The 22447-nt window shown below is 53.1% G+C and overlaps 1 protein-coding gene and 1 long non-coding RNA gene across 2 annotated transcripts in view; one reads left to right on the forward strand and one right to left on the reverse strand.

Annotated features, from left to right (window-relative positions):
• Positions 1–246: 246 nt before the first annotated feature.
• LOC147655579 (uncharacterized) lies at positions 247–1911 on the forward strand. The gene is made up of 2 exons (XR_015289743.1): positions 247–397; positions 488–1911. It is a non-coding gene; the product is annotated as an uncharacterized LOC147655579 (long non-coding RNA).
• A 953-nt stretch (positions 1912–2864) lies between these two features.
• LOC111925389 (uncharacterized) overlaps positions 2865–22447 on the reverse strand; it is a 32101-nt gene continuing 12518 nt past the window's right edge. The window contains exons 38-76 of the mRNA XM_086883008.1: positions 22031–22126; positions 21485–21619; positions 18927–18963; positions 17904–18127; positions 17272–17415; positions 16544–16700; positions 16354–16381; positions 15977–16262; positions 15791–15854; positions 15166–15264; positions 14921–15024; positions 14237–14375; positions 13883–14151; positions 13417–13587; positions 12963–13272; positions 12785–12858; positions 12561–12648; positions 12359–12476; positions 12156–12279; positions 11827–11963; positions 11611–11737; positions 11374–11502; positions 11043–11285; positions 10636–10812; positions 10389–10534; positions 10216–10306; positions 9558–9947; positions 9342–9468; positions 9121–9239; positions 8548–8744; positions 8172–8355; positions 7931–8096; positions 7725–7849; positions 7334–7642; positions 7043–7246; positions 5287–5412; positions 4909–5184; positions 4401–4496; positions 2865–3219 (exon numbers count right to left, since the gene is read on the reverse strand). Coding sequence (XP_086739134.1) covers positions 2983–3219; positions 4401–4496; positions 4909–5184; positions 5287–5412; positions 7043–7246; positions 7334–7642; positions 7725–7849; positions 7931–8096; positions 8172–8355; positions 8548–8744; positions 9121–9239; positions 9342–9468; positions 9558–9947; positions 10216–10306; positions 10389–10534; positions 10636–10812; positions 11043–11285; positions 11374–11502; positions 11611–11737; positions 11827–11963; positions 12156–12279; positions 12359–12476; positions 12561–12648; positions 12785–12858; positions 12963–13272; positions 13417–13587; positions 13883–14151; positions 14237–14375; positions 14921–15024; positions 15166–15264; positions 15791–15854; positions 15977–16262; positions 16354–16381; positions 16544–16700; positions 17272–17415; positions 17904–18127; positions 18927–18963; positions 21485–21619; positions 22031–22126 — 6273 coding nt within the window. The 3' untranslated portion in view covers positions 2865–2982. The remainder of the gene's footprint in view (positions 3220–4400; positions 4497–4908; positions 5185–5286; positions 5413–7042; positions 7247–7333; positions 7643–7724; positions 7850–7930; positions 8097–8171; positions 8356–8547; positions 8745–9120; positions 9240–9341; positions 9469–9557; positions 9948–10215; positions 10307–10388; positions 10535–10635; positions 10813–11042; positions 11286–11373; positions 11503–11610; positions 11738–11826; positions 11964–12155; positions 12280–12358; positions 12477–12560; positions 12649–12784; positions 12859–12962; positions 13273–13416; positions 13588–13882; positions 14152–14236; positions 14376–14920; positions 15025–15165; positions 15265–15790; positions 15855–15976; positions 16263–16353; positions 16382–16543; positions 16701–17271; positions 17416–17903; positions 18128–18926; positions 18964–21484; positions 21620–22030; positions 22127–22447) is intronic.

Consider the following 22447-nt stretch of genomic DNA (forward strand, 5'->3'; position numbering starts at 1 on the left):
CCAGCGGGCACTTGCTGCCCCCTCCTGGGCGGGTTCTTCCCCGGCGCTCTCCCGTTGACGATGCTCGGGGTCCTCATTGCCCCCTGCAGCTCAGAGACTGGAGGGCGATTCACCGGATAGTGACCTGCAACCCCCAGGGAATAGGCGGGACAGGGCCCGAAGAGGAGATGTGGCCGGAGCCAAATCGCGCCGGGGGCGGAGTGAGACCGGCCCACGGTACCTCTCTCCCTCCCTCTTTCCTCTGAGGAGCTTGGAGTTTGGCGCGGTCCTGCAGTGCCAGTTGCAGAAGGGGTGCAGAGCGCAGCGAGTGTGGCCCCCAGCTCTGAAAGCGGCTACAGCCGTGCCGGGACGCCTTACTCCCTCCCACTGACTGCCCGTCCGGACCTTGCTGCTACTGGTAAACTCCATCTCAACTGAAAGCAGGGTAAAGTCCATCCTTTATTCCATGGCATTTACCATTCTGTACTATTTAATCTTTGCCTTCTAGCCGGTCCATATACTGAAAGCCTGCTGGTACCCTTTTGGGTCCTTGAAATACCCTCTTCTGAGATTTTCTTTGTTTTCCTGGAGCTGGCAAGCCATTTTATCCACCAATGCTGCTTCTTCATCTTTCCATGTCCGGGACCTGGAGAACATGGAATGATGATGGGATGTACTGGGATGGTGAGACTGGGAGAATGTGGAGGGATGGAGAGACATGAAGAAAATGGTGGGGTGATGGAACAGGGAAGATATAATGGGACATGGAGGAGGTGGAGGGCCAGAGGGGTGGTGGAATGGGGGGATGATGAGTTATGAAGATGCTGGGATGTGGAGAGGATGGACAGATAGTGGGACATGAGATTGTGGGATGTATAGGGACATAGAGGAAATGGAGTGGTAGAGAACATATAGGGATGGTGGCATACGGTGGGACAATAAGCCATGGAGGAGATGGAGGGACAATGAGAAATGGAGGGTAACAAGTTTGAGGTGACAGGACTGTTGGGCCAAGGGGTGGTGGAACAATCGATGGACAGGCCAGACAAGTGAAAGCATTTGGAACAGAAGGACAATGGGACATGTCAGGAAATGGAACATGGTGGGTAGTGGGACAGAGCAGTTGGTGGCTAGGGGAACACTGAGGCCAGGACCAGCAGAAGCTGCAAGCTCAGGAACCAGGAGGTCCCTAAAGGGCTCACCCAGGCTTTGTGCCACATGTGGAGGTAACAAATGCTGGCCCTCACCTCCTGGGTACCCTCCCTTTCCAGTCCTGTATGTGCCTCCCAGCACATCTCTTCCCACAAATAGACATGTATTGGTGCGAGGAAGGCTGAGATACCCTGTGCGTCAGTTTGAGGTCAAAATAGTCCCCATGGGTAAAATCATATTGTGGGGTGGGTTGCAACATCATGTAGGATGTGACATGTCCACATGGGTCGGCAATCCACAAAATGTTTAGGGTTGGAAGGTGTGATAAGCAAAAGACCCTTTTGTTCGCCTAAACATGTAGATACGATGCTTTGCAAAACTATGCTTTGTGGAATCAGGATGAAGGTTGCTACTGACGCTTGCATAAATCACTAACGGCCTTGTGAGCTTTCTTGAATTCCAGAAAGTCACCAAAGATAAGCCTTAACAGAAAACAGTGAAGAAAAGTCAAAAGGATAAGATTGAGGAAGACCTGTGATCTTCATCTCGCGACCACCAGAAGGCAGAAAAAAGACCCCCTAGCAACCAGAGACACATGCGCAGAGACGCCCGAGAAAGGACACGTAACCCGGAAGCAGAGTTAAAAGGGGGAGTACGGAAACCAGCGGTGCGGCAGTTCCGTGGAGCGGGAATTCTCATGCTCCCCTGTCGCCCAGCGCTGATCTATTGCTTATTGCTTGCTTGCTGTAATTAATAAAACTTTTCTCTGATTGAACCATATCACTCTCTTGAGTGAATTCATAACAGAAGGAACCTCTGAAGATCATCTAGTCCATCCCCCCTCCCAAGGAAGGGTCGCCTTGAGAATTTACACAGGAACATGTCCAGTTGGATTTTGAATACATGCAGACAGAGACTCCACAACCTCCCTAGGCAGCCTGTTTGTGGTCTGTTCATGGAACTTTTTGTGTTTTAGTTGATGGCCATTGCTTCTTGTCCTGTCTCTGGGCACCACTGAAAAATCTGGCACCATGTTCTGGACACCCGCCTTTGAGATGCATTGATGAGAGGCCCTCTGAGTGTTCTCTAGATTTAGGCACAACTCCCTCAATCTCTTTCCCTGGAGAGATGCCCAGATCCCAGATCATCTTTGTGGCCTCTGCTGGACCCTCTCCAGTACCTCCTTGTCTTTCTTGTGCTGAGGAGCCCAGAACTGCAACCACAGTACTGCAGATGTGACCTTGCTATGGCCAAATAAAGAGATCATCTCCTTCGACTTGCTGGTCACACACTTCCAGATACACCCCAGGACACCATTGACCCTCCTGGCCTCAAGGACACACTGCTGGTTCATAGTCAACTTGTCGCTCATCAAGACTCCCAAGTCTTTCTCCACAGAGATGCTCTCTCATCAGATTCAGCAGTGGCCTCATATTTTCCCTAATCTTCCTTTTTCTGCTGATATACCTGTAGAAGCCCTTCTTGTTGTCCTTGATATCCCTTGCCAGATTCAATGCCAAGGGACTTTGGCCTTCCTCACTGCACCTCTGAATACTCTGACAATGTTCCTATACTACTCCCATGTGGCCTGTCCCTTTTTCCACATCCCATAAATTTCTTCTACATAAATTTCAGATTTACTAGAAACTTGTGTGAGTTTCATCCATATTACAGGTGCCATACAATGGGGTAACCCCACCCTCCCCACACAAACCCAACCCCACACAAACTGCTGCTGCTCAATGCTTTTTATTGGCTGCTCAAGCTTGGGGGAACTAGGGGGAGTTGGGGACTTGGAAGTCTAAGTGGGACAGCTGAGTGTTCACGTAGGATACTTGGGGATCCAGAGCTTCACTCTTCATTGAGTCCCTTCTGATGGAGGAGAAAAGGGGGGTGTTGTGGGGCAGCCATGGGGTGGCCCATGAGCCACCTGTGGGCAGGGGAAAGTCCCACCTTGGCTCCAATGTCACGGCTCTTGGCCCGCAGCTTGTTGACCTGGGACTCAGCAATGTCAGCACGCTCCTCTGCCTCATCCAGCTCATGCTGTGCCTTGCGGAACTTGGCCAGGTTGGTGTTGGCCTGTTCCTCCTGAGGGGGCAGGGACATGAGTGAGGCTCCCACACAGCTCTGTCTGGCCTCTTGCCACCCCATCTGCTCTCCATACATCTGACTTACTTATTTCTCCATCTGGCCTATAATAGAACCACCTGCTTTTTCAGGCATCCCAGTTTTGAACCACCCAACCATCTACTCAATCATCCATCCATCCATCCATCCATCCATCCATCCATCCATCCATCCATTCTTCTACCCACATAAACTTCAAGCCATCTGTCCTTACCTCCATCCGCTCAGCCTTCCTTCCTTCCTTCCTTCCTTCCTTCCTTCCTTCCTTCCTTCCTTCCTTCCTTCCTTCCTTCCTTCCTTCCTTCCTTCCTTCCTTCCTTCCTTCCTTCCTTCCTTCCTTCCTTCCTTCCTTCCTTCCTTCCTTCCTGCCTTCCTGCCTTCCTGCCTTCCTGCCTTCCTGCCTTCCTGCCTTCCTGCCTTCCTTCCTGCCTTCCTGCCTTCCTGCCTTCCTGCCTTCCTTCCTTCCTTCCTGCCTTCCTTCCTTCCTGCCTTCCTTCCTTCCTTCCTTCCTGCCTTCCTTCCTGCCTGCCTTCCTTCCTGCCTTCCTTCCTGCCTTCCTGCCTTCCTGCCTTCCTGCCTTCCTGCCTTCCTGCCTTCCTGCCTTCCTGCCTGCCTTCCTGCCTGCCTGCCTGCCTGCCTGCCTGCCTTCCTGCCTGCCTGCCTTCCTGCCTGCCTTCCTTCCTTCCTGCCTGCCTTCCTGCCTGCCTTCCTGCCTGCCTGCCTGCCTTCCTGCCTGCCTTCCTGCCTGCCTTCCTGCCTGCCTTCCTGCCTTCCTGCCTGCCTGCCTTCCTGCCTGCCTTCCTGCCTGCCTTCCTGCCTGCCTTCCTGCCTTCCTGCCTTCCTGCCTTCCTGCCTGCCTTCCTGCCTGCCTTCCTGCCTTCCTGCCTGCCTTCCTGCCTGCCTTCCTGCCTTCCTGCCTTCCTTCCTGCCTTCCTTCCTGCCTCCCTTCCTGCCTCCCTTCCCGCCTTCCCACATCCAACCATCATCTCTCAATCCCACCCACCCTCCTCACCCCCTAACAGTCCACCCCTTGACCACCTCATCTCAAGGTCCTCTGCTACTCCCCACATACCCTCCCACATCCTAAATCCACCCTGTCCCCTCCTGGGTGGAGGTCCCATGGCCGCCTGCCTAATGCTCACCGCCTCCTCTGCCTGTCGCTTGTAGGCCTTGACCTTCAGCTGGAGCTTGTCCACAAGGTCCTGGAGCCGGACCATATTTTTACGGTCCTCCTCCGTCTGTAGGGTGAGACACATGTGGATCATGACCTCACCCTACCTGTGCTTTGAATCACCACACAATCTACAAGGATCAGGATAATGATGTTCTTGGGGAGTGGAGCCTCTCTAGATCTGTTGTTAGCCTCAGCTCTGGGAGCAGGAGGTGGGATGTCATCTTGCTGCTGATGAGGTCTCACCTGAGGTTCTGGATGCTGGGACAGTGAGAGGTGACCTGGATGGCTCATAACCCATGTTCTGGGTCCCACTACAGTATCAGACATACATGCAGTGGGTAGTCTAGTATAGACTCTAGACAGCCTGTGTCACTCTGGCCAGCACATCAGCCATGTGCTAGGTCATGTACAGCATGAAATATAAGGCTCTATGGCCAAGGGGCATTAGTTGACCTAAGCCAGCTGAAAAGCCCCACCTGGTAGCTGAGCTCCTTTACGCGACGCTCAGACTTGCGGAGACCCTTGACGCTCTCAGCATTGCGCTTCTGCTCAGCTTCCAGCTCATTCTCCAGCTCCCGCACACGAGCCTCCAGCTTCTGCAGCTGCTTCTTGCCCCCTTTGAGGGCCAACTGCTCAGCCTCATCCAATCTCATCTGCAGGTCCTTGATGGTCTGCTCCATGTTCTTCTTCATCCGCTCCAGATGGGCGCTGGTATCCTGCTCCTTCTTCAGCTCCTCTGCCATCATGGCCGCCTGCCCAAGGAGAGAAGCAAGCAGAGAAGAAGGACCAAAGCATGTTCTCCGTTACACATCAGTGGAAGGTATCCTAGATGTTGGTCCCACCATGGCACTCACATCAGTGATGGCTTTCTTGGCCTTCTCCTCAGCATTCCTGCACTCCTGGATGGCCTCTTCCACCTCTGTCTGCAGCTGGGAGATGTCGGCCTCCATCTTCTTCTTCTGGTTGATGAGGCTGGTGTTCTAGAGTTAGAGAAGAGGATCTCAGTAGGTGTCTCTTCAACTGCTGACCTATCCTTCTTCAACTCCCATGTACTTAATGCCCCCTTACTCCCTGCCAACTCTGCAGGCCTAAAGGATCTGGAGATCTTGGTAAATCAACCCATTAGAAGCCCACACCCATGGATGAAGGTGACCTCTGTCCTTGAAAGTATGTGAGGTTGTGGTAGTTTGACATTTAGGGAAAGGAGTAAGAACCACCCATGGAAGTGATTTCTTTGAGAGAAGCTGCTGGGAGCTGCTTCTGTGCCTGAGATAGGCCAATAGCTGGCCAGTTCTGAGAACTAACAGCATTTTGCACCATTGAAAATTAGGTCCACCTCTGTGAATACCTCCTTTTAAAAACCACAAGTTTGGGAACTCTCTCTTTTTTTCTGGCTTTGAATGGTAGAAGAGCTCTGATGAAGCCGGCCCTGCTCCCCCATGGCCTGGTGGCTGGGCCAGACCCCTGTGGCTCCCGGGCAGGAGGATGGAGGTCAGGGGAGGGGGCCCAGGCCCAGGCTGGGCCAAGCCACGGCTGCTGACACTCACCAACCTCCATCCCAGCCTGCACAGACGGCTCCAGGACAAGGATTGTCCACCCCTCCCAACGGCTTCAGGGCTGAGGGAGGCACTAACATGGCCTGAAATCCATGTTAGTGTGACTAACACTGTGACTGCTGCAACCTGGGAAAGATTTAACTCTTTCACTACACAGATGAGACCAGCAGACCTTGTTCCTCTCTACAGGAAAAGAAAATGATGGAGTGACATGTAGAGAGAAAATATGAAAACATCAAGGTCAGTAAAAGAAAGAGTTGAGCCTCAGATGGAAGAGGGATGAGGAGATGCCAAATGGGGCTGATATATTCTTTTGATATGGCCATGGACAATGATATACTGAAAATATCTCCTTTAATTCATAAAAGAGTATTGGGGGAATGAAGTATTTAAACTGTAAATTTGAGCAGAGGTATCCACTGATAAAGCTAAGCAGATGTTCGAGTAGCTGTAATCCCATGAGACACTTAAACAGAGAGAGTTGATGAAGATCCTTTGCCCCCAGAGAGAGAAGAAGGAAACCTCTGTTCCCAGAGATGATCACAGAGACAGATGGAGAGAACCTTTGCCTTTGAATAACTCATCCTTAAAATAATACCCCTTGAGTTCATGGCCCATGGACACACCTCTAGGAGGGCTGTGAAGATGGAAGGAAATTTCATGATGGCAGAATTTTACCCAGGCGGCTGCTATTCATAGAAATGAAAAGCCACGAGAACTATTTCTTGTGGAGAAGTCTCCATGGCATGACAAGAGAAAACTCCTCTCCCTCCAAAGACTGAGAGAAGACTATTGTAGAGTTGGTACTGTTTTAACATCCCAGGTTTTGTCTCTACATTGTCATTTGGGAAAGGAAAAAGTTGGACAGAGGGAGGAAAGTTTCTGGAGGTTTTATTTTGGTTTCTCATTCTTGTAGTCCTGTTAATAAAGTTTCTTTATATCTTTTAAGTTTTAAGTCTGTTTTGCCCTTCTCCTAATCCATATCTCACAGTGAGAAATGAGTAAGTGCCCTGGTGATTTTATCCAGCGCTAAAACCCATCTCAGAGGTCTCACCTGTGAGTGGAGAAGCTGGACCCTCTCACTGGCCTCAATCAGCTCCTGCTCAGCCAGCTTGCGGGCCCTCTCAGTCTGTTCCACAACTGCCTGCATCTCCTCCAGCTCCGATTGGAGGAGGCTGTTTCTCCTCTCCACGATAGCAATATTCTCCTTCAGATCTTCATTGGCTCTTACCGCATCATCCAGCTGCAGTTGGGTATCCTGTTAGGATAAATAGGATGGACATCAGCCAATAGCTGATGGGGTTAGGGGGCTAGGAAGACCTTCTTACAGGTGTGGTAATCCCACCTTGAGGTGGGCCTGGGCTCCTTTCAGGTGGCACTGAGCTTCAACAGCCATGCGGTTGGCATGGCTGAGCTGAATCTCCATCTCATTGAGATCACCCTCCATCTTCTTCTTCAGCCTCAGGGCCTCGTTGCGGCTCCGGGTCTCAGCATCCAGAGAGGTCTGCAGTGAGTCCACCACCCGCAGGTGGTTGCGCTTGGCCTGCTCCATCTCCTCATCCTTCTCAGCCAGCTTGCGCTCATAGTCTGCCTTGACCTGGTTGAACTCCAGTTGAGCCCTCAAAATCTTTCCCTCCTCGTGCTCCAGAGAGGCCTGGTGGAGACAAAGAGAAATTAGGGGGCCACAGAGAAGACTAGGACAGATTAGGGCCTCACAGGGGTGTGATTTGGCTCACTTCAGCCTCCTCCAGTGCAGCCTGGAGCTCCAGTTTCTCGGCATCCAGCTGCTTCCGGACTTTCTCCAGTTCATGGATGGTCTTGTGGCTGCCACCCAGCTGCTCTGTCAGGTCTGAGATCTCCTCTGCCCAGATGATAACCCATCAGACTTGGTCAAAGGTAGTGGAATACAACAAGGTGGGCAGGGGGAATACCACGGTCTCACCTTGGAGATTCTTGTTTTCCCTCTTTAAAGTCTCTAAGTGATCAAGTGACTCCTCATAGGCATTTTTCAGCTTGAAGAGCTCAGTGCTGAGGGACCTGGCCTCCTTCTGCGATGCCTCCAGCTCCATCTGTGACTCTTCAAACTTCTGCTTCCACTCAGACAAGACCTGGACCAAAGCAAAGGGTCACCATTTGTCCCCGTGTCTCACATCTTCTCCTGTCTCACCACTGTGTCCTCCTACCTTGTCAAAGTTTCTCTGCTTCTTGTCCAACGCAGCAGCTGCTGCATTTGATCGCTCCACATCTGCCATCAGGTCCTCAATCTCATTTTGCAGCCGATGCTTGGTCTTTTCCAGGGAGGAACACTTGGCATTGACTGCCTCCACAGCCTCCTCAGCCTCCTGCAGCCGCTGGGCCAGCTTCTTCCTGCCATGGGAGAAAACCTGGCTGTGGTGACCCATGGACCAAGTGGGTCAACTCAAACCTTCTTCCACCCACTGGTTGGCTGAGGCTCTGGATATCTGCCATCTCCATATATCTATACATTCTCCAGATTCTTCTAAAGTGGAAGGGTGTCCACTCTCCCCTGCCCTGAGATGCCTGCCTGAGATGACTCACTTGGCCTCCTCCAGCTCCTCAGTGCGCTGGATGGCATCTGTCTCATACTTGGTCCTCCATTGTGCCACCTCAGAGTTGGCCTTGGAGAGTGAGCGCTGGAGCTCAGCCTTGGCCTCTGTCTCCTCCTCATACTGCTCCCTCAGGAGGTCGCAGTCATGCCGGGCCGACTGGAGGGCATGGGCCAGTGCATTCTTGGCCTGGGAGGGAGAGGCAAGGAGAAGTTGAACTTGAGCTATGTGTAGGTCCTCAAACTTAGTAAGCACTGGCATTTCTAAGCCAAACCTTCATCCCACCCAAATTCAGCACATCTAGACCCAGAGAGATCTAAAGATGGGTATCTCTAGTCTGATCCAGTCCCCTCATCCAATGCTATTCAACTACCATAGGCCAACCCAGCTGCTTCAGAACTGACCTGCTTAGCCCAGCCTCTCAGCTGTTAGCCCAATGTAACCCAACTCAACCACTTAGATGCAACCACCCCACTGAACTGGTGTGAACTTGACTTTCATTTGGTGCTACCACCTTGTTTTGTGGCCTTCCTGGAGACCCTATCAGCCATCCCACAAACCTCACCTTCATCTCCTCCTCCAACTGCCTCTTCAAGTCCTCCATCTGCTGGGTGTATGACTGCTTGCCCCTAGTTAATTGAGAGACAAGGGCCTCCTTTTCCTCCAGCTGGCGGGACAGCTCTCCTGCAGAGGTAGGGCAGGTTTTCAAGGGTGTGGCAGGGATTGAAGATGTGGGACAGGGGCTGAGAATGTGGGGTGAGGGTTATGGTGGGTCAGAGTTCCCACCATTCTCAGTCTGGAGCTTGGCCCGTTGGGTGCTAGTGTCATTGAGGACTCGTTGTGTCTCCTCCAGCTTGGCCCTGTGTTCAGCTGCCTGGTCCTCCATGGTGCGAGAGATCTTCTCCATGCCCACCTTGGAGGAGGAAATTATGGAGGGAAGGAATGAAGCAGGAGAATGATGCCCATGGTGGAGACAAGATGTTCACCTTGCCCTCCTTCTACCTTGGCCTTTATTAGTTGCTCCATGTTGGAGCTGAGGTCATCCAGCTCCAGTTTGAGGTCGCTCTTCTCCTTCTCCAGCTTCTGTTTGACACGCTGTAAATTGTCAATCTGTTCACTGAGCTCAGCCACACTGTCGGCGTGTTTCTTGCGCAGAGCAGCAGCTGTGGCCTCATGCCGCAGTGTGGCCTCTTCTAGATCCCTCCGCATCTTCTGGAACTCTGCCTCGCGCTTCTTGTTGAGCTCAATTTGCACTGATGTGGCACCGCCTGCCTCCTCCAGACGCTCACTGATCTCCTCCAGCTCTCGTGACAAGTCTGAGCGCAGCTTCTCCACTTTGGCTCTGCCTGTCCGCTCTGCTTCCAACTCCTCCTCCAGTTCCTCAATCCGTGCCTGTGCTCCAGGGATGGAGTGGCTGTCAGCAGACACTGTTGGGCTCCACCCAACTCCTCCATTTAGCTCAACCAATTGAGATGGAGACTCTTCAACACAACTCATCGCAATAAGCTGAAAACTCTTCATCTCATCCCAGACATCTGAACATTGTCAACCAACTGGAAATTCCTGAACTCAGCCTAACTAGATAGAGACTCTTCACCTCAACCCAACAAGCTGGAGTCTCTCCAGTCCAGCCCAAATAAGCAGAAAATAGATTCCTCACCTGCAGCTCTTTCAGCTTCTTCTGGAGCTGCAGAGCCAAAGACTGCTCATCCTCGACCTTGCTGTTCTGCTGGTTGATCTCAAACTCTTTCCTGCAAATCAAAGCAGTTAGCAGTGAGGTCCCTGCCCTTGCCCCCTGACCAGTTTAGACTAGAGAAAGAGGTCCATTTTTACTTCTTGAGCTTCTCCTCCAGCTGTTCCTTGTCATTCTCCAGGTCCATGATGTTCTCCTGAGTTAGTTTCAAGTCACCTTCCAGCTTCCTTTTGGCCCGTTCCAGGTCCATGCGGACCTTCTTCTCCTGTTCCAGGGAGCCTTCAAGCTGTGTGGAAACATAGAAATGGGGGGCAACCTCAGTTTTCCATCATATCTGCTCCAGAAACCTCCTCAGCACTACCTATTGTGGGACCAGACCACACTCACGTCATCCACTTGCTGTTCCATCTTGAGTTTGGCCTTTGTCAAGGTGTTGACTTTGTCCTCCTCTGCCTGCAGGTCATCCAGTGTCTGCTGGTGAGATTCTTGCAGAGCCTTCTTTTCCTTTGTTAGCTTGGCAATGGTTTCATCCAGCCCGGCCATCTCCTCTGTGAGGTTCTTCACCTGAAGGAGGAGAAACACTAGACCTCCAGCTTAGTACCAGAGGTAGAGCATAACTGGGTGAAGCTGCTGTTGTTCTTGGTCAATGAGGCCACTACAGTGGTAAAGAACCCAAAGGATGTTGAGTCTTCATGTAGCCCAGATCAACTAGGCTTGAATCTCCACCCAACACAACCAGGTTGTGTTGACCCAAATCCCCACAGCTTAAGGTCAGGGCGTCTCTCCACCCTCACCTTGTTCTCGGTGGCATGTTTCTCCTTCTCCACCTTGGCCAGAGTCAGCTCTAGATCATCAATGTCCTTTTTCAGCTCTGAGCACTCATCCTCCAGCTTCCTCTTCCTAGCTGTCAGCTCTGCATTCATCTCTTCCTCATCCTCCAGTCTCTCTGTCAGCTCCTTCACCTTGGCCTCCAGCTGGATCTTGTTCTTGATCAGCTGGTCACAGCGCTCCTCAGCATCATTAAGGTTGTCCTGCTCCTGTATTGGAGTGGTAGATGAAGTAGGGTGTCCTTAGAGGGGTGCTGGCCACCCCCCTAACATGGTTTTGGGGGGCAGTCTCACTCACAGCCTGCACTTGTAGCTGAAGGTCATTCTTTTCCTGCAGCATGGAGACCATCTTCTCCTCCAGCTCCTTGCGCCGGGTCTCTGACTTCTCCAGGGCCTCCTTCAGCCGCCCAAATTCTTCTTTCATGTTCTGAAGCAAAGCCCAAGAGACCAGTAGCTACTTCCAATCCCCTCCATCCATCAACCCCACCCAAGCCATTTTGGATCCTAAGAGGCCTGCCTTATCACCTCCTCCTACCTGCATCTCCTTCTCCGTTTCAGCACTCTTCAACAAGGGCTTGATCTTGAAGTAGAGCTTCATCCAAGGCCAATTCTTCACCCCCATGAAGGCCCTGATGTTCCACTGGATCACCAGCAGTGAGTCCCTAGAATGGTGACACAGATACCACTACACCATAAACCTGGTGACGCACTAGGGGTCCCTTCTTAAGGAGAAAGACCCTTCCCCTCTCACCGCCGCTCCAGGATCTTCTTGAACTCAATGCGCATGAGCTGCCCTCGGGCCTGAGCCTGGATGCGAGTGATGATGCGGGAGAGGCGCTCATCCCGCATCTCCTCCAGAAGTCCCAGCAGTCCAGCCTTGAAGAAGACCTGATGAAGGAAGGAGGGAAGTGAGAGGGTGAATTGGTTGGGAAGGGTTCATAGACAGATGGATGGGTAATAGGTTGTTGGGGGAATGAAGCGATGGATGGTGGAGTGGATAGGCACCACATCAGTGGTGAGACAATGGGGTCCACATGACCCCATGGGTGGTAGGACCATGGAGAGACCATGTGCCCTTACCTTGGTGTGTCCAAACTTGTACTGGTTGTGGTCAATGTCAATGGATCCCAGGAGCTTTTCAGCGCCTTTGCGGCTGTCAATGAACTGCCCCTCAGGGATGGCGGCAGGGTTCAGGATGCGGTACCTGGTGAGGAGAGAGGGCATGAAAACCCTGAGGTCAGCTGCAGTTGCGTTGTCCACCACCACCTCATAGCTCTGCCTACCGCTGGCGGAAGTCCCCATAAAGGATGCGATTGGGGAAGCCCTTGCGACAGATGCGGATGCCTTCTAGCACCCCATTGCAGCGCAGCTGATGCATTACCAGGGGATTGTCCATCACACCTGGCAGTGGGTTAGAGGGGTAGTGTCAGCCACAAGCCACACCTACTACCCTTTTCCCTGCCCTCAGCCTGGCCCTTTGCTCACCCGGCTCCTTCCGCTCATTGGGGATGATGCAGCGGACAAAGTGAGGGTGGGTGGTCTTCAGGTTAGCCATCAGCTTGTTGAGGTTCTCCTGTTGAGGAGGGAGGAGGGAAGAAGCTGACTAATGAGAGAGCAAGAGAGGGTCTATGGGACTGAAGGGGTGATCCACCACTCAGGAGGTTATCCTCCCACTGCCCCACATTGGTTCCACTATGTAGGTCCCTCACCCGATGCAGTGCTGAGACGGTCTGAAAGGAAGAACCTTTCTTCTTGGCTCCTTTCCCCTTTCCTCCATCACCACCTGGAGAGAAGAGGGGTAGGGTAACACAGGAAAGAGGGTGACTAGTGAATAGTAGTCTTCTCCATCAACTCATCCCTCCATCACCCCATCATCCATTCACCCACCAGCATCTGCCCCAGCATAGTTGGAGAAGAGGTTGGCCAAGAGTTTCAGGGCTGATTTCTGGTAGAGCCCCACCACCGTCTCATTGAGGGGGTCCTTGTTCTTCTCCAGCCACCCAATGATGTTGTAGTCCACTGTCCCAGCATAGTGGACAAGAGAGAAATGGGCCTCTGGCTTCCCCTTGACATTACGTGGCTTCCCAAAGTTGGCCGTCTTGCCCAGGTGATTATCGAAGAGCTTGGCCTTGAATGTCATGTCTGAGGCTTTGGGAAACATGCACTCCTCCTCCAGGATGGACATGATTCCCATGGGCTAAGAAGAAAAAACCTTGTTGGCTACAGTACACACCAAGTACAACCCAACTGGCCAACTCTGGGATTCCTGCTAAGCTGCAACTGAAAGGACCCTTCCCCAGAGGTCCCTTCAGCCCCCACAAGACCCTGGGGGAGGTGGTACCTTCTCAATGAGGTCAATGCAGGCCTGGAGGTCCATGCCAAAGTCAATGAACTCCCACTCAATGCCCTCCTTCTTGTATTCCTCCTGCTCCAGCACGAACATGTGGTGGTTGAAAAACTGCTGCAACTTCTCATTGGTGAAGTTGATGCAGAGCTGCTCGAAGCTGTTGAACTGGTGAAGGAGGGAGGAGATGGCAAACGAGGTTAAATGGATCAACTCAACACTCAACAGGGTCAACAGAATGCTTTATGAGATCCATAGGTGAACCTGAGTCCCAACCAGGTTAACAGAATGCCCAGTAGTATCAATGAGGTCAACTCAACACCCAAGAGGATCAACACAAGGCCCAAAGAGATCAAGTTTCTAGAAGAGGTCAACATGAAGCTTCAGAAGCCTATTTCAACACTCAACTAGATCAACACAACCCCCAAGAGGACAAATACCCTGCCAGCCCCTCAGTCCTCACATCAAAGATCTCAAATCCTGCAATGTCCAGCACACCAATGAAGTACTGCCTTGGCTGCTTGGTGTCCAGGGAGTTGTTGATCCTCACCACCATCCAGTTGAACATCTTCTCATATACAGCCTTGGCCAAGGCCCCAATGGAGTAGTATACCTGCTGGACATTCTGCCCCTTGGTGACATATTCATTGCCCACCTTTACCCGAGGGTGACACAACCCTTTGAGAAGATCAGCTGAGTTCAGCCCCATCAAGTAGGCTGACTTGTCAGCATCTGCAGAGTGTCAAAAAGAAGACATGCTGTCAGATTCCACCTAACTCTGTGACCTCAAGACCTATGTCATCCTGTACCCACTCACCTTCAGTACCATCTGGTTCTGCCTGCTCTTCCCGTTGTTTCTGCTTGAACTTCATGTTGCCAAAGTGCATGATGGCGCCCGTCAGCTTGTAGACACCAGCCTTCTCCTCAGCCGTGAAGCCCAGGACATCAAAAGCACTCTGGATGATAGGTGGAAGGGGGTGGGAAAGAGCCTTGCCACCAGATGTGGTCATGACTCTCTGCTGGCCACGATTTGTGTCCCTCTGCCCTTCCAGCTCATAAACTCCTCCATCCATCTGTGGACTAATCCAACCATGGACTCACCTATTATGGATTCACTTATCCATCCATCCATCCATTGACTCATCCATCCATGGATGGATGAGACATCTATTCACCATTAACTCCATCCATGCATCCATGGGCTCATCCATTTGAGGACTTGTTCACCCATGGACACATCTGTCCATCTAAGTACTCCCCTACCTGTTTTTTCTACACCCACAACCTCCTCCACCCTCTGTCTCCTGTCCTACTTTCTGTCCCTCACCCCACATCATCACAGTCCACCAACCCACCATCTTCCACCCTTCCTATCCTCTACTTCTCATCCTTATGTTCCTCCTCTCCTCTACCCATCCATCTTCTACAGTTTCAACCATCCACCTGGCACTTCACCTTCAACACATCATGGGGATGTCCACCTGCTCACCCCCCCACTTACATCGGTTGCCAACAGCTCTTCAGAGTCATCGATGGAGGCCACAGTCACCTCTCCTTGGGAGACATAACTGTAGTCATAGGGGTTGTTTGTGATGAGAAGCATCTCTGTTCCATGGGCCCAGGATAGAGAGAAAAACTGAGCATTTGAACTGGCTAAAAAGCCCCAATCATCCTTAATTACCCCAGGAAGGAGCAGAGAGTTGGAGGAGATGAAGTAGAAGACTCAAGGCCAAGCACCCTACTCACCCAGCAGCTCTGGCTTCTTATTGGAGAGGATCTGGTAAAAGATGTGGTAGTTTCTTTCAGCCTTCAGCTGGAAAATGACACGGGACTTCTCCAGGAGGTCTGGGGTGGGGATGAAGAGAAGATGGGTGGAAGTCGGGAAGAGATGGATTGAGATATGGAGAGATGGATGATAGGATGAGGAGATGGAAAAGGAGGGGTATCTGGATGGGGGGATGAGGAGATGGAGGGAAGAAGAGAGGAAAATGGAAGGTCAGATGGATAGTTGCATGAGATGATGGATCCATCAACCGTGAAGACAGATGAAAGGATGGACATGGGTGGAGGCAAGGAGGGAGGGGGGGGAGGTAGCCACAAGGAGGTAGAGGGACAAAGAATTGGAGATGGAGGGTCAGGTGGATGGTGGGATAAGGAGATGGAGATGAAGAGGTGATTGGATGGAGGGAGAAAGGGAGATATGTATGGATGAAGAGTTCCTGGGTGGATGGATGAAGTTCATGGGTGGATGGAGGAGTCCATACATGGATGAGTCCTACGATGGATGAATAAATCCATGGATAGGTAAGTCCATGGATGGATGGATGATGGACTACAAGACATCCTCCCCTTGGGCCTTCAACCCACTTACAGGTCTCAATGTCAGCTGATGCCAACTTCCCCGTGGCCCCAAAATGGATCCGGATGAACTTCCCCTGGGAAAGCAGTGGCAGGAGGTGGAGGTGGCTGCCTTCATGCAGCAGGTCCCACACCATAGAACCTGTCCCACAAACTGCCCCACAGACCCTTCCTCATAGAACTCCACCCCATCACTCACAAATCGGGATGAGTTGTCATTGCGAAGGGTCTTGGCATTGCCAAAGGCTTCCAAGGCAGGGTTGGCCTGGATGATCTGGTCCTCCAGGGTGCCCTGGATGAGGTGGGACAAAGCTGGGTGTTGACACCCCTGGGTGGACACACTCTCTGCCAAGGGCACATGGACTGAGGCACTCACCTTGCTGCTATTGGTCACCTCCTTCTTGCGGTCACCAATGGCAGCAATGCTGGCAAAGTATTGGATGACCCTCTTGGTGTTGACTGTCTTCCCCGCCCCGGATTCTCCGCTGGGAGGGCAACAGTGAGATATTGGATAACACCTTGGTGGATCCTTCATCCCACCCCACTGCTGGGGGAACGGACAAACCAGGGCCTTACGTGATGAGGATGGACTGGTTCTCTCGGTCTGCCAAGGAAAGAGAGGACTCAGGTGGGATGAAGTTGAGGAACATGCTTGAGGTCTTGGGGTTGAGGTTCTTCATCTTCCCAGGTGAGAACCAGTTCTAAGTCAGGAGCCATTATTTGGAGTGGGGTCTTTTAGTTTAAGGTCCTTACAGAACATCCTTACCTGTCAGCATGTTCTGGTAGGCATTGTCAGAGATGGAGAAGATATGGGGTGGAGCTTCACTCCGCTTCTTTCCCCGGTAGGCAGCCACCACCTCAGCATTGTAGACGGGCAACCACTTATAGGGGTTGACAGTCACGCAGAAGAGCCCTGAGTAGGTCTGGAGAAAAGGGCAGGTAGGTCAGAATCAGGAGGCGTCACCCCACCAAGTGAGGACATTCTAGGTCTAGGTGGCCCAAGGGATATGGTGACAGGATGTCCTGATTTTGGTTGTCCGAAAAGGGGCTGGAGAAGGGACATCTCAGTACTGGGTGGCCCACAACATGCAGTGATGGGACATCTCATGTGTCAGTGGCCCAAGGGGTCTGGGGATAGGACATACTATATCCCATGAAGGGGGCTATTAAAGTGACATCTTGGATCTGGGTGGCCAAAGGGGTCAGGGGATGCAGCATCTCAGGTCTTGGTGGCTGAGGCAGTCTAGAAATGGGATATCTTGGGTCTGGGTGGCCCAAGGGAGCTGGAGAGGGGCCACCAGGTTCCAGGTGTCCCAAAATCCATGAAAAAGCCACACCAGGTTTAGGTGGCCCATAGACTCTCTGGAAGGCCCATCTGGTTCCAGGAATCCCAAGAGCTTTAGGGAAAAGTCACTAGTTTCCATCCACCCCATAGGCTGTGAGGAAGGCCCCGCCTACTTCCCGGGTGCTCCATGGGTTTGTGGGAAGGCTCACATAGATCAACCAAGACGCATAGCGCTCCTTGAGGTTGTAGAGGACGGCAGGTTCATGAAGGAAGGTCAGCATAGCCATGTCCTCAATCTTGTCAAATTTGGGGGGATTCTGCTGGTGAATGTCAGCTTCCTTCACCATCATCGTCTGGGGGGAATGGGGAGATATGGGGGTGGAGATTGCAAGGTGTCCATGGCTTGAGGAGTGCCCCATGGGGTAGGGGATGCTGTATTGGTAGGATTTCTTCCATGGGTTGGGAGAGGTCTCCTATGGGTTGGGGGCTACCTCCCATCGGTTGGGAGCCTTCAGTGGGTCAGGGCCTCCACCACTATTAGTCTGGGTTCCCCCTCCTCTGTTTGCTCCCCCACAAACTTTCAACCCCACTCCCTCCTTTGACCCCTCCCCCATTAATTTTATCCCATTAATCCCTCCCTCCTTAATTCTTTGCCCCACTAACCCCTCAACCCCCATGATGCCCAACCCCCCTTTCTTTCCCCCACCTGCCATCTTTGCTCCCACCTTCCATCAACCCTTCCCATCCTTAACCCCTTCCTCCATTACCCCCCATTAATCCTTTGCCCTGAATGGCCACTTGCCCCACTCCCCTCACCCACCCCTATCTCTCAGTCGCCTACCTCTCCCAGCTCAGTCTGGACAGTGGCCTCCCCTCCTTGCCGCCCCATCACCCGTCCCCGAACAAACTCCTCTCGGGGATGGGGGACAAAGCACTCGCTGCGGGGGTCAAAGGGTCTGGTCTGTGCTGCCAGCCGCTCCCTCTCCCCTGGCCGCAGGAAGGGGGCTGCTGCCCCAAGTGCTGCCAGCACTGCGTCTGCCATCCTGCCCCACATAGACAGGGACCCTGCATCACCTGGGGAACTGTGAGGCTCACACAACCCCATTTGCCGCACCCCATTGCCATGCATGGGCCTCTATAGCTATGTCCAGACACCTATGGTTGTGCCAGACACTATAGCCAGATACAGCTTTGTAGCTGTGCTCAGCCCTGTTCAGGAGTCCCAAGAGATGTGCAGGGAGCCCTATAGCCCTCTGCACACCCAAATAGTCATGCACTGCCCCATGCACAGATTGCAGTAGTGATTCAGAGACTCCCTGCAAGGACCCCTATAGCGATTAAAGGACCCTTAATAGTGATGTACAGAACCTCATTGTTGTGTATGGCCCCATGCACAGAGTCCTACAGCCATTCATAACCCCAAGTATTGAGCCCTATACAGTGCACAGACCCCTATAGCTGTAGGCAGACCCCTATAGTCATGCAGGGACCCCAATACCCATGCATCACCCCATGTACAGACTTCTGTACTGATACAGGCACCTCCACAACCAGGGATCACCAACCCCTGGTGTGATACATGGAACCCTGCAACACAAAGACCCCTATAGCCATGCACAGACCCCCACAGTGGTTCAGGCATCCCTACAGTGATGCACAGAGACCCATAGCAGTGCAGGGATCCCTATAACAATGCAGGGAACCTTGGAGTCCTGCGCAGCCCCATATGCAGACCCCCATAGCAAAGTATGGATCCCATGTAGTGATGTGAAGACCCTATAGCAACACATACACCCTACAGCAGCATAGCCGGCCCCCCTCCCCAAGCACCCATTTCCATGATGCCCCACAGCATCGCACTCACCTGCAGTCTGTAGATCTAGCAGGTAAGATGAAGGGAGCTGGAAGGACATGCAGGGGATGAGTAGGGCCACACCCCATGCCCCCTACTGACCCTCTTTGCCCCATAGACTCCTTTATGCCCCTTGGATCACTTTGCCACATAGACCCCTGGGTGCCCCACAGACCATCAGTGTCCCCTTGATTGCTGTGTTTTACCCCACAGTTTCCCTCACTGCTTCTTAGGTCCTCTGTGCCTCATAACCCCATGTGCACCCCACAGGTCCCCACACCCTAGAGAACCCCTATGTGTCCCATAGGCCCCCTGTGCTTCGTATCCCCCACAGATTCCTGTACCCCATAGATCCCCATATGCTCTATAACCCTCCTGTGCACCCCATAACCCCTCATATTATCCCTCAGCTCTTCATATCCACATCCCACATTCCCACTATGCTCCCCACCCTCTCCCTCTCTGCCCCACGCCAACACCTATGCCAGCCCCGCAGCCACAAGGCCTTTATAGACCATCATGAGATGGGGAGGGGAGGAGCATTCCTGGGGAGGGGGTGGCTGATAAGAGAGAAGGAGGGGGGCACCGCCCACCCACTTCCCCAGCCACAAGGTGGCATCTCTCCAGTGACCCTGGCATCCAGGACCCACATATTCACCTCACAGGATGATCTATGGGGCAGAGCTATAGGGGTGAGCAAGGGCTGTCCTTTTAGGGGTGGGATGTGAGGTATGCTGGGGGCCTGGATGCCTGGGTCTCTTGTGCAGGAGGTGTCTATGAAGCCCAGATGTCTGGATCCCTTGGGACAGGGGGCGGGGGCAAGGGGGCAAGGAGAGAAAACTGTGGAGCCCTGGTGCCAGGGTCCCTTGTGTGTGTGTGTGATCTAGGGGGTCCAGGGTGCTTTGGTGGGGTTTGTGATGATTCTATTGGTCTCAGACGCCTGGGTTTCTTGGGGGGGGGGGGGGGGGGGGGGGGGGTGGATTCTACAGAGCCCAAATGTTTGGGTTCTTTGTGCATGGAGGGGATCTATGGGGCTAGGACTCCAGGGACCCTTGTGAAGGGGGTGTCTATGGGGCCTGGACGCCTGGGTCCTTGGCCAATGTCCTGTCACCCGTGGGGTGGTGACAGCTCTACCCTGCCAGGTCTATATTGGGACATGGCCGGAGAGTGGGGGGGAGATTGTTATCTCGTCCCCCCCAGTGAGGCGCCATGGGGCCAGCAGGGTTCTGAAAGACTGGGGGGGGGGGGGGGGGGAGGGGCTGGCAGCAGTCCCCGAACACCGTGTCCACTTTGTCATCTAGGAGGTGACAAGTGTTCCCGCAAGGTGACAAATTCCCACGGGCGGGGAGGTCCCCACCTCCCCAATGTGCCCCATAGATCCCACTCCCCTGCCCACAGACCATCTCCTCTGCCCCACAGAGCCCTTATAGAGCCCCATAACTGCTCTACAGAGTCACAGAGAGTCTCCGCAGATCCCTATAGTCTTTTTAGAGCCCCATAGAGTCCACATAAGGCCCCATAGAAACACTATCCCACCCTTCTTCGGTCGGAATTTGGTGGGGGAGGGGAGACGCCCGGATGCCAGGGTCCCCTGGGGTCCATCATGCGGTGCCACCAGGACTAGGGGAGATGTGGCGACAGATGGACAGGGGAAGGGAGGGTGAGGCAGGAAGGGGGGAGGGACTGAGGAGTTGTTGGGGAGGGACAGGCAGGACACAGAGGGACAGTGGGATACAGAGAACATGCAGGAACCAGGGGGACATGGAGGAGGTAGAAGGACTATGGGAGATGGAGGACACAGGGCTGGTGGGCCAAGAGGTGGTGGGGTGATGGATGGAAAGTCCAGAGCAATGGAGGGACATGGGACAGAATATCAGTAGGGCATGGGGGGTTGTGGGACATGGTGTGCAGTGGGAAGGAGCAGCCAGGGCCTGGGGGAACACTGAGGCCAGGACAGAGGGACCTCAACACCTGCAGCAGGAGAAGGTGCAGCCTCAAGAACCAAGACATTCCTGAGGAGTCCACTCAGGTTCTGCCCCATACGTGGGAGTCACAGATGCTGTCCCCCACCTCCTGGGGTCCCTCCCCACCTCAACATAGACTTGTCTCTCCCCCCACATGGATCTAGGTTGGTGTAGAGCAGGTTGGGGTTACAGAACACCATGGATAGAGATACACTGTGGGGCAGATCAACGTTGAGCTTGTGATTCACATCACCTTGCACTGTAGGTCTGGTTGCATCATGCTGTGGGGCACGCTGTGCTGCACAATGGCTAGTGATCTTGTGTGGGCTACAGACATCTTATGGGTGCCATGCCATGGAGAAACCTCACCCTCCCCACACAAACATCCCCACAAAAACTGCTGCTGTTCAATGCTTTTTATTGGCTGGCCAAGGTTAGGGGCTGGGAGTGGGGGTGGGCCACTTGGAGGTCCAGGGGATATTGTTTGGGATCCAGAGCTTCACTCTTCATTGAGTCCCTTCTGATGGAGAACAAGAAAAGGGACTGTGAGCATGAGGAAGTTGTGAGGCAGCTATGGGGCAGCTGTAGGACAGGGGAAAATCCCACCTTGGATCCAATGTCACGGCTCTTGGCCCGCAGCTTGTTGACCTGGGACTCGGCGATGTCAGCACGCTCCTCTGCCTCATCCAGCTCGTGCTGTGCCTTGCGGAACTTGGCCAGGTTGGAGTTGGCCTGTTCCTCCTGAGGAAGCAGAGGGACATTGGTGAGGGTTGCACGCAGCTCTGTCTGGCCTCTTGCCACTTTTCCAGCTGTCCCTTCATCCTATCTTATTTCTCCATCTGGCCCACCATGGACCCACCTGTGGTTCCAGATATCCCATCTTCCAGCCACCCAACCATCTACTCAATCATCCATCCATCCATCCATCCATCCATCCATCCATCCATCCATCCATTCTTCCCACCACCATCTCAACATCCTACTACCCAACATCTTTCCCCGCTTTCTCTTGACCTGCTCTCCTCACTCCCTGACACTCCACCCCTTGGCCACCCCAAGGTCCCCTGCTACTCCCCACGTCCTCTCCCACACCCCAATCCCACAAAGTCCCCTCTTGGGCAGTGGTCCCACAGATGTCCCTCCAGTGCTCACCGCCTCCTCTGCCTGTCGCTTGTAGGCCTTGACCTTCATTTGGAGCTTGTCCACAAGGTCCTGGAGCCGGACCAGGTTCTTGCGGTCCTCTTCTGTCTGTGGGGTGAGACACATGTAGGTCAGGACGTGACCCCACCTGTGCTTTGAATCACCACCAGAGCAATGAGGGTCAGGAGACAGTTAATGATGTTCTTGGAGCTTCTCTAGATCTGTGGGTAGCCTCAACTGTGGGGCAGAAAGTGGGTTGTCTCCCTATGTGAAGGTATCTTCTCGCCCCTGATGAGGTCCTGCCTGAGGTTCTGGATGATGCAAAGACCCCATGGATTCTGGGACTGAGAGGTGGCCTAGGTGGTTCATGACCCAGACAATATTCTGGATCCCACTACAGTATCAGACATACATGCAGTGGGTGGCCTA

Source organism: Cyanistes caeruleus, chromosome 1, assembly GCF_971803275.1.
Source record: "Cyanistes caeruleus chromosome 1, bCyaCae1.hap1.1, whole genome shotgun sequence".
Lineage (NCBI taxonomy): Eukaryota > Metazoa > Chordata > Aves > Passeriformes > Paridae > Cyanistes > Cyanistes caeruleus.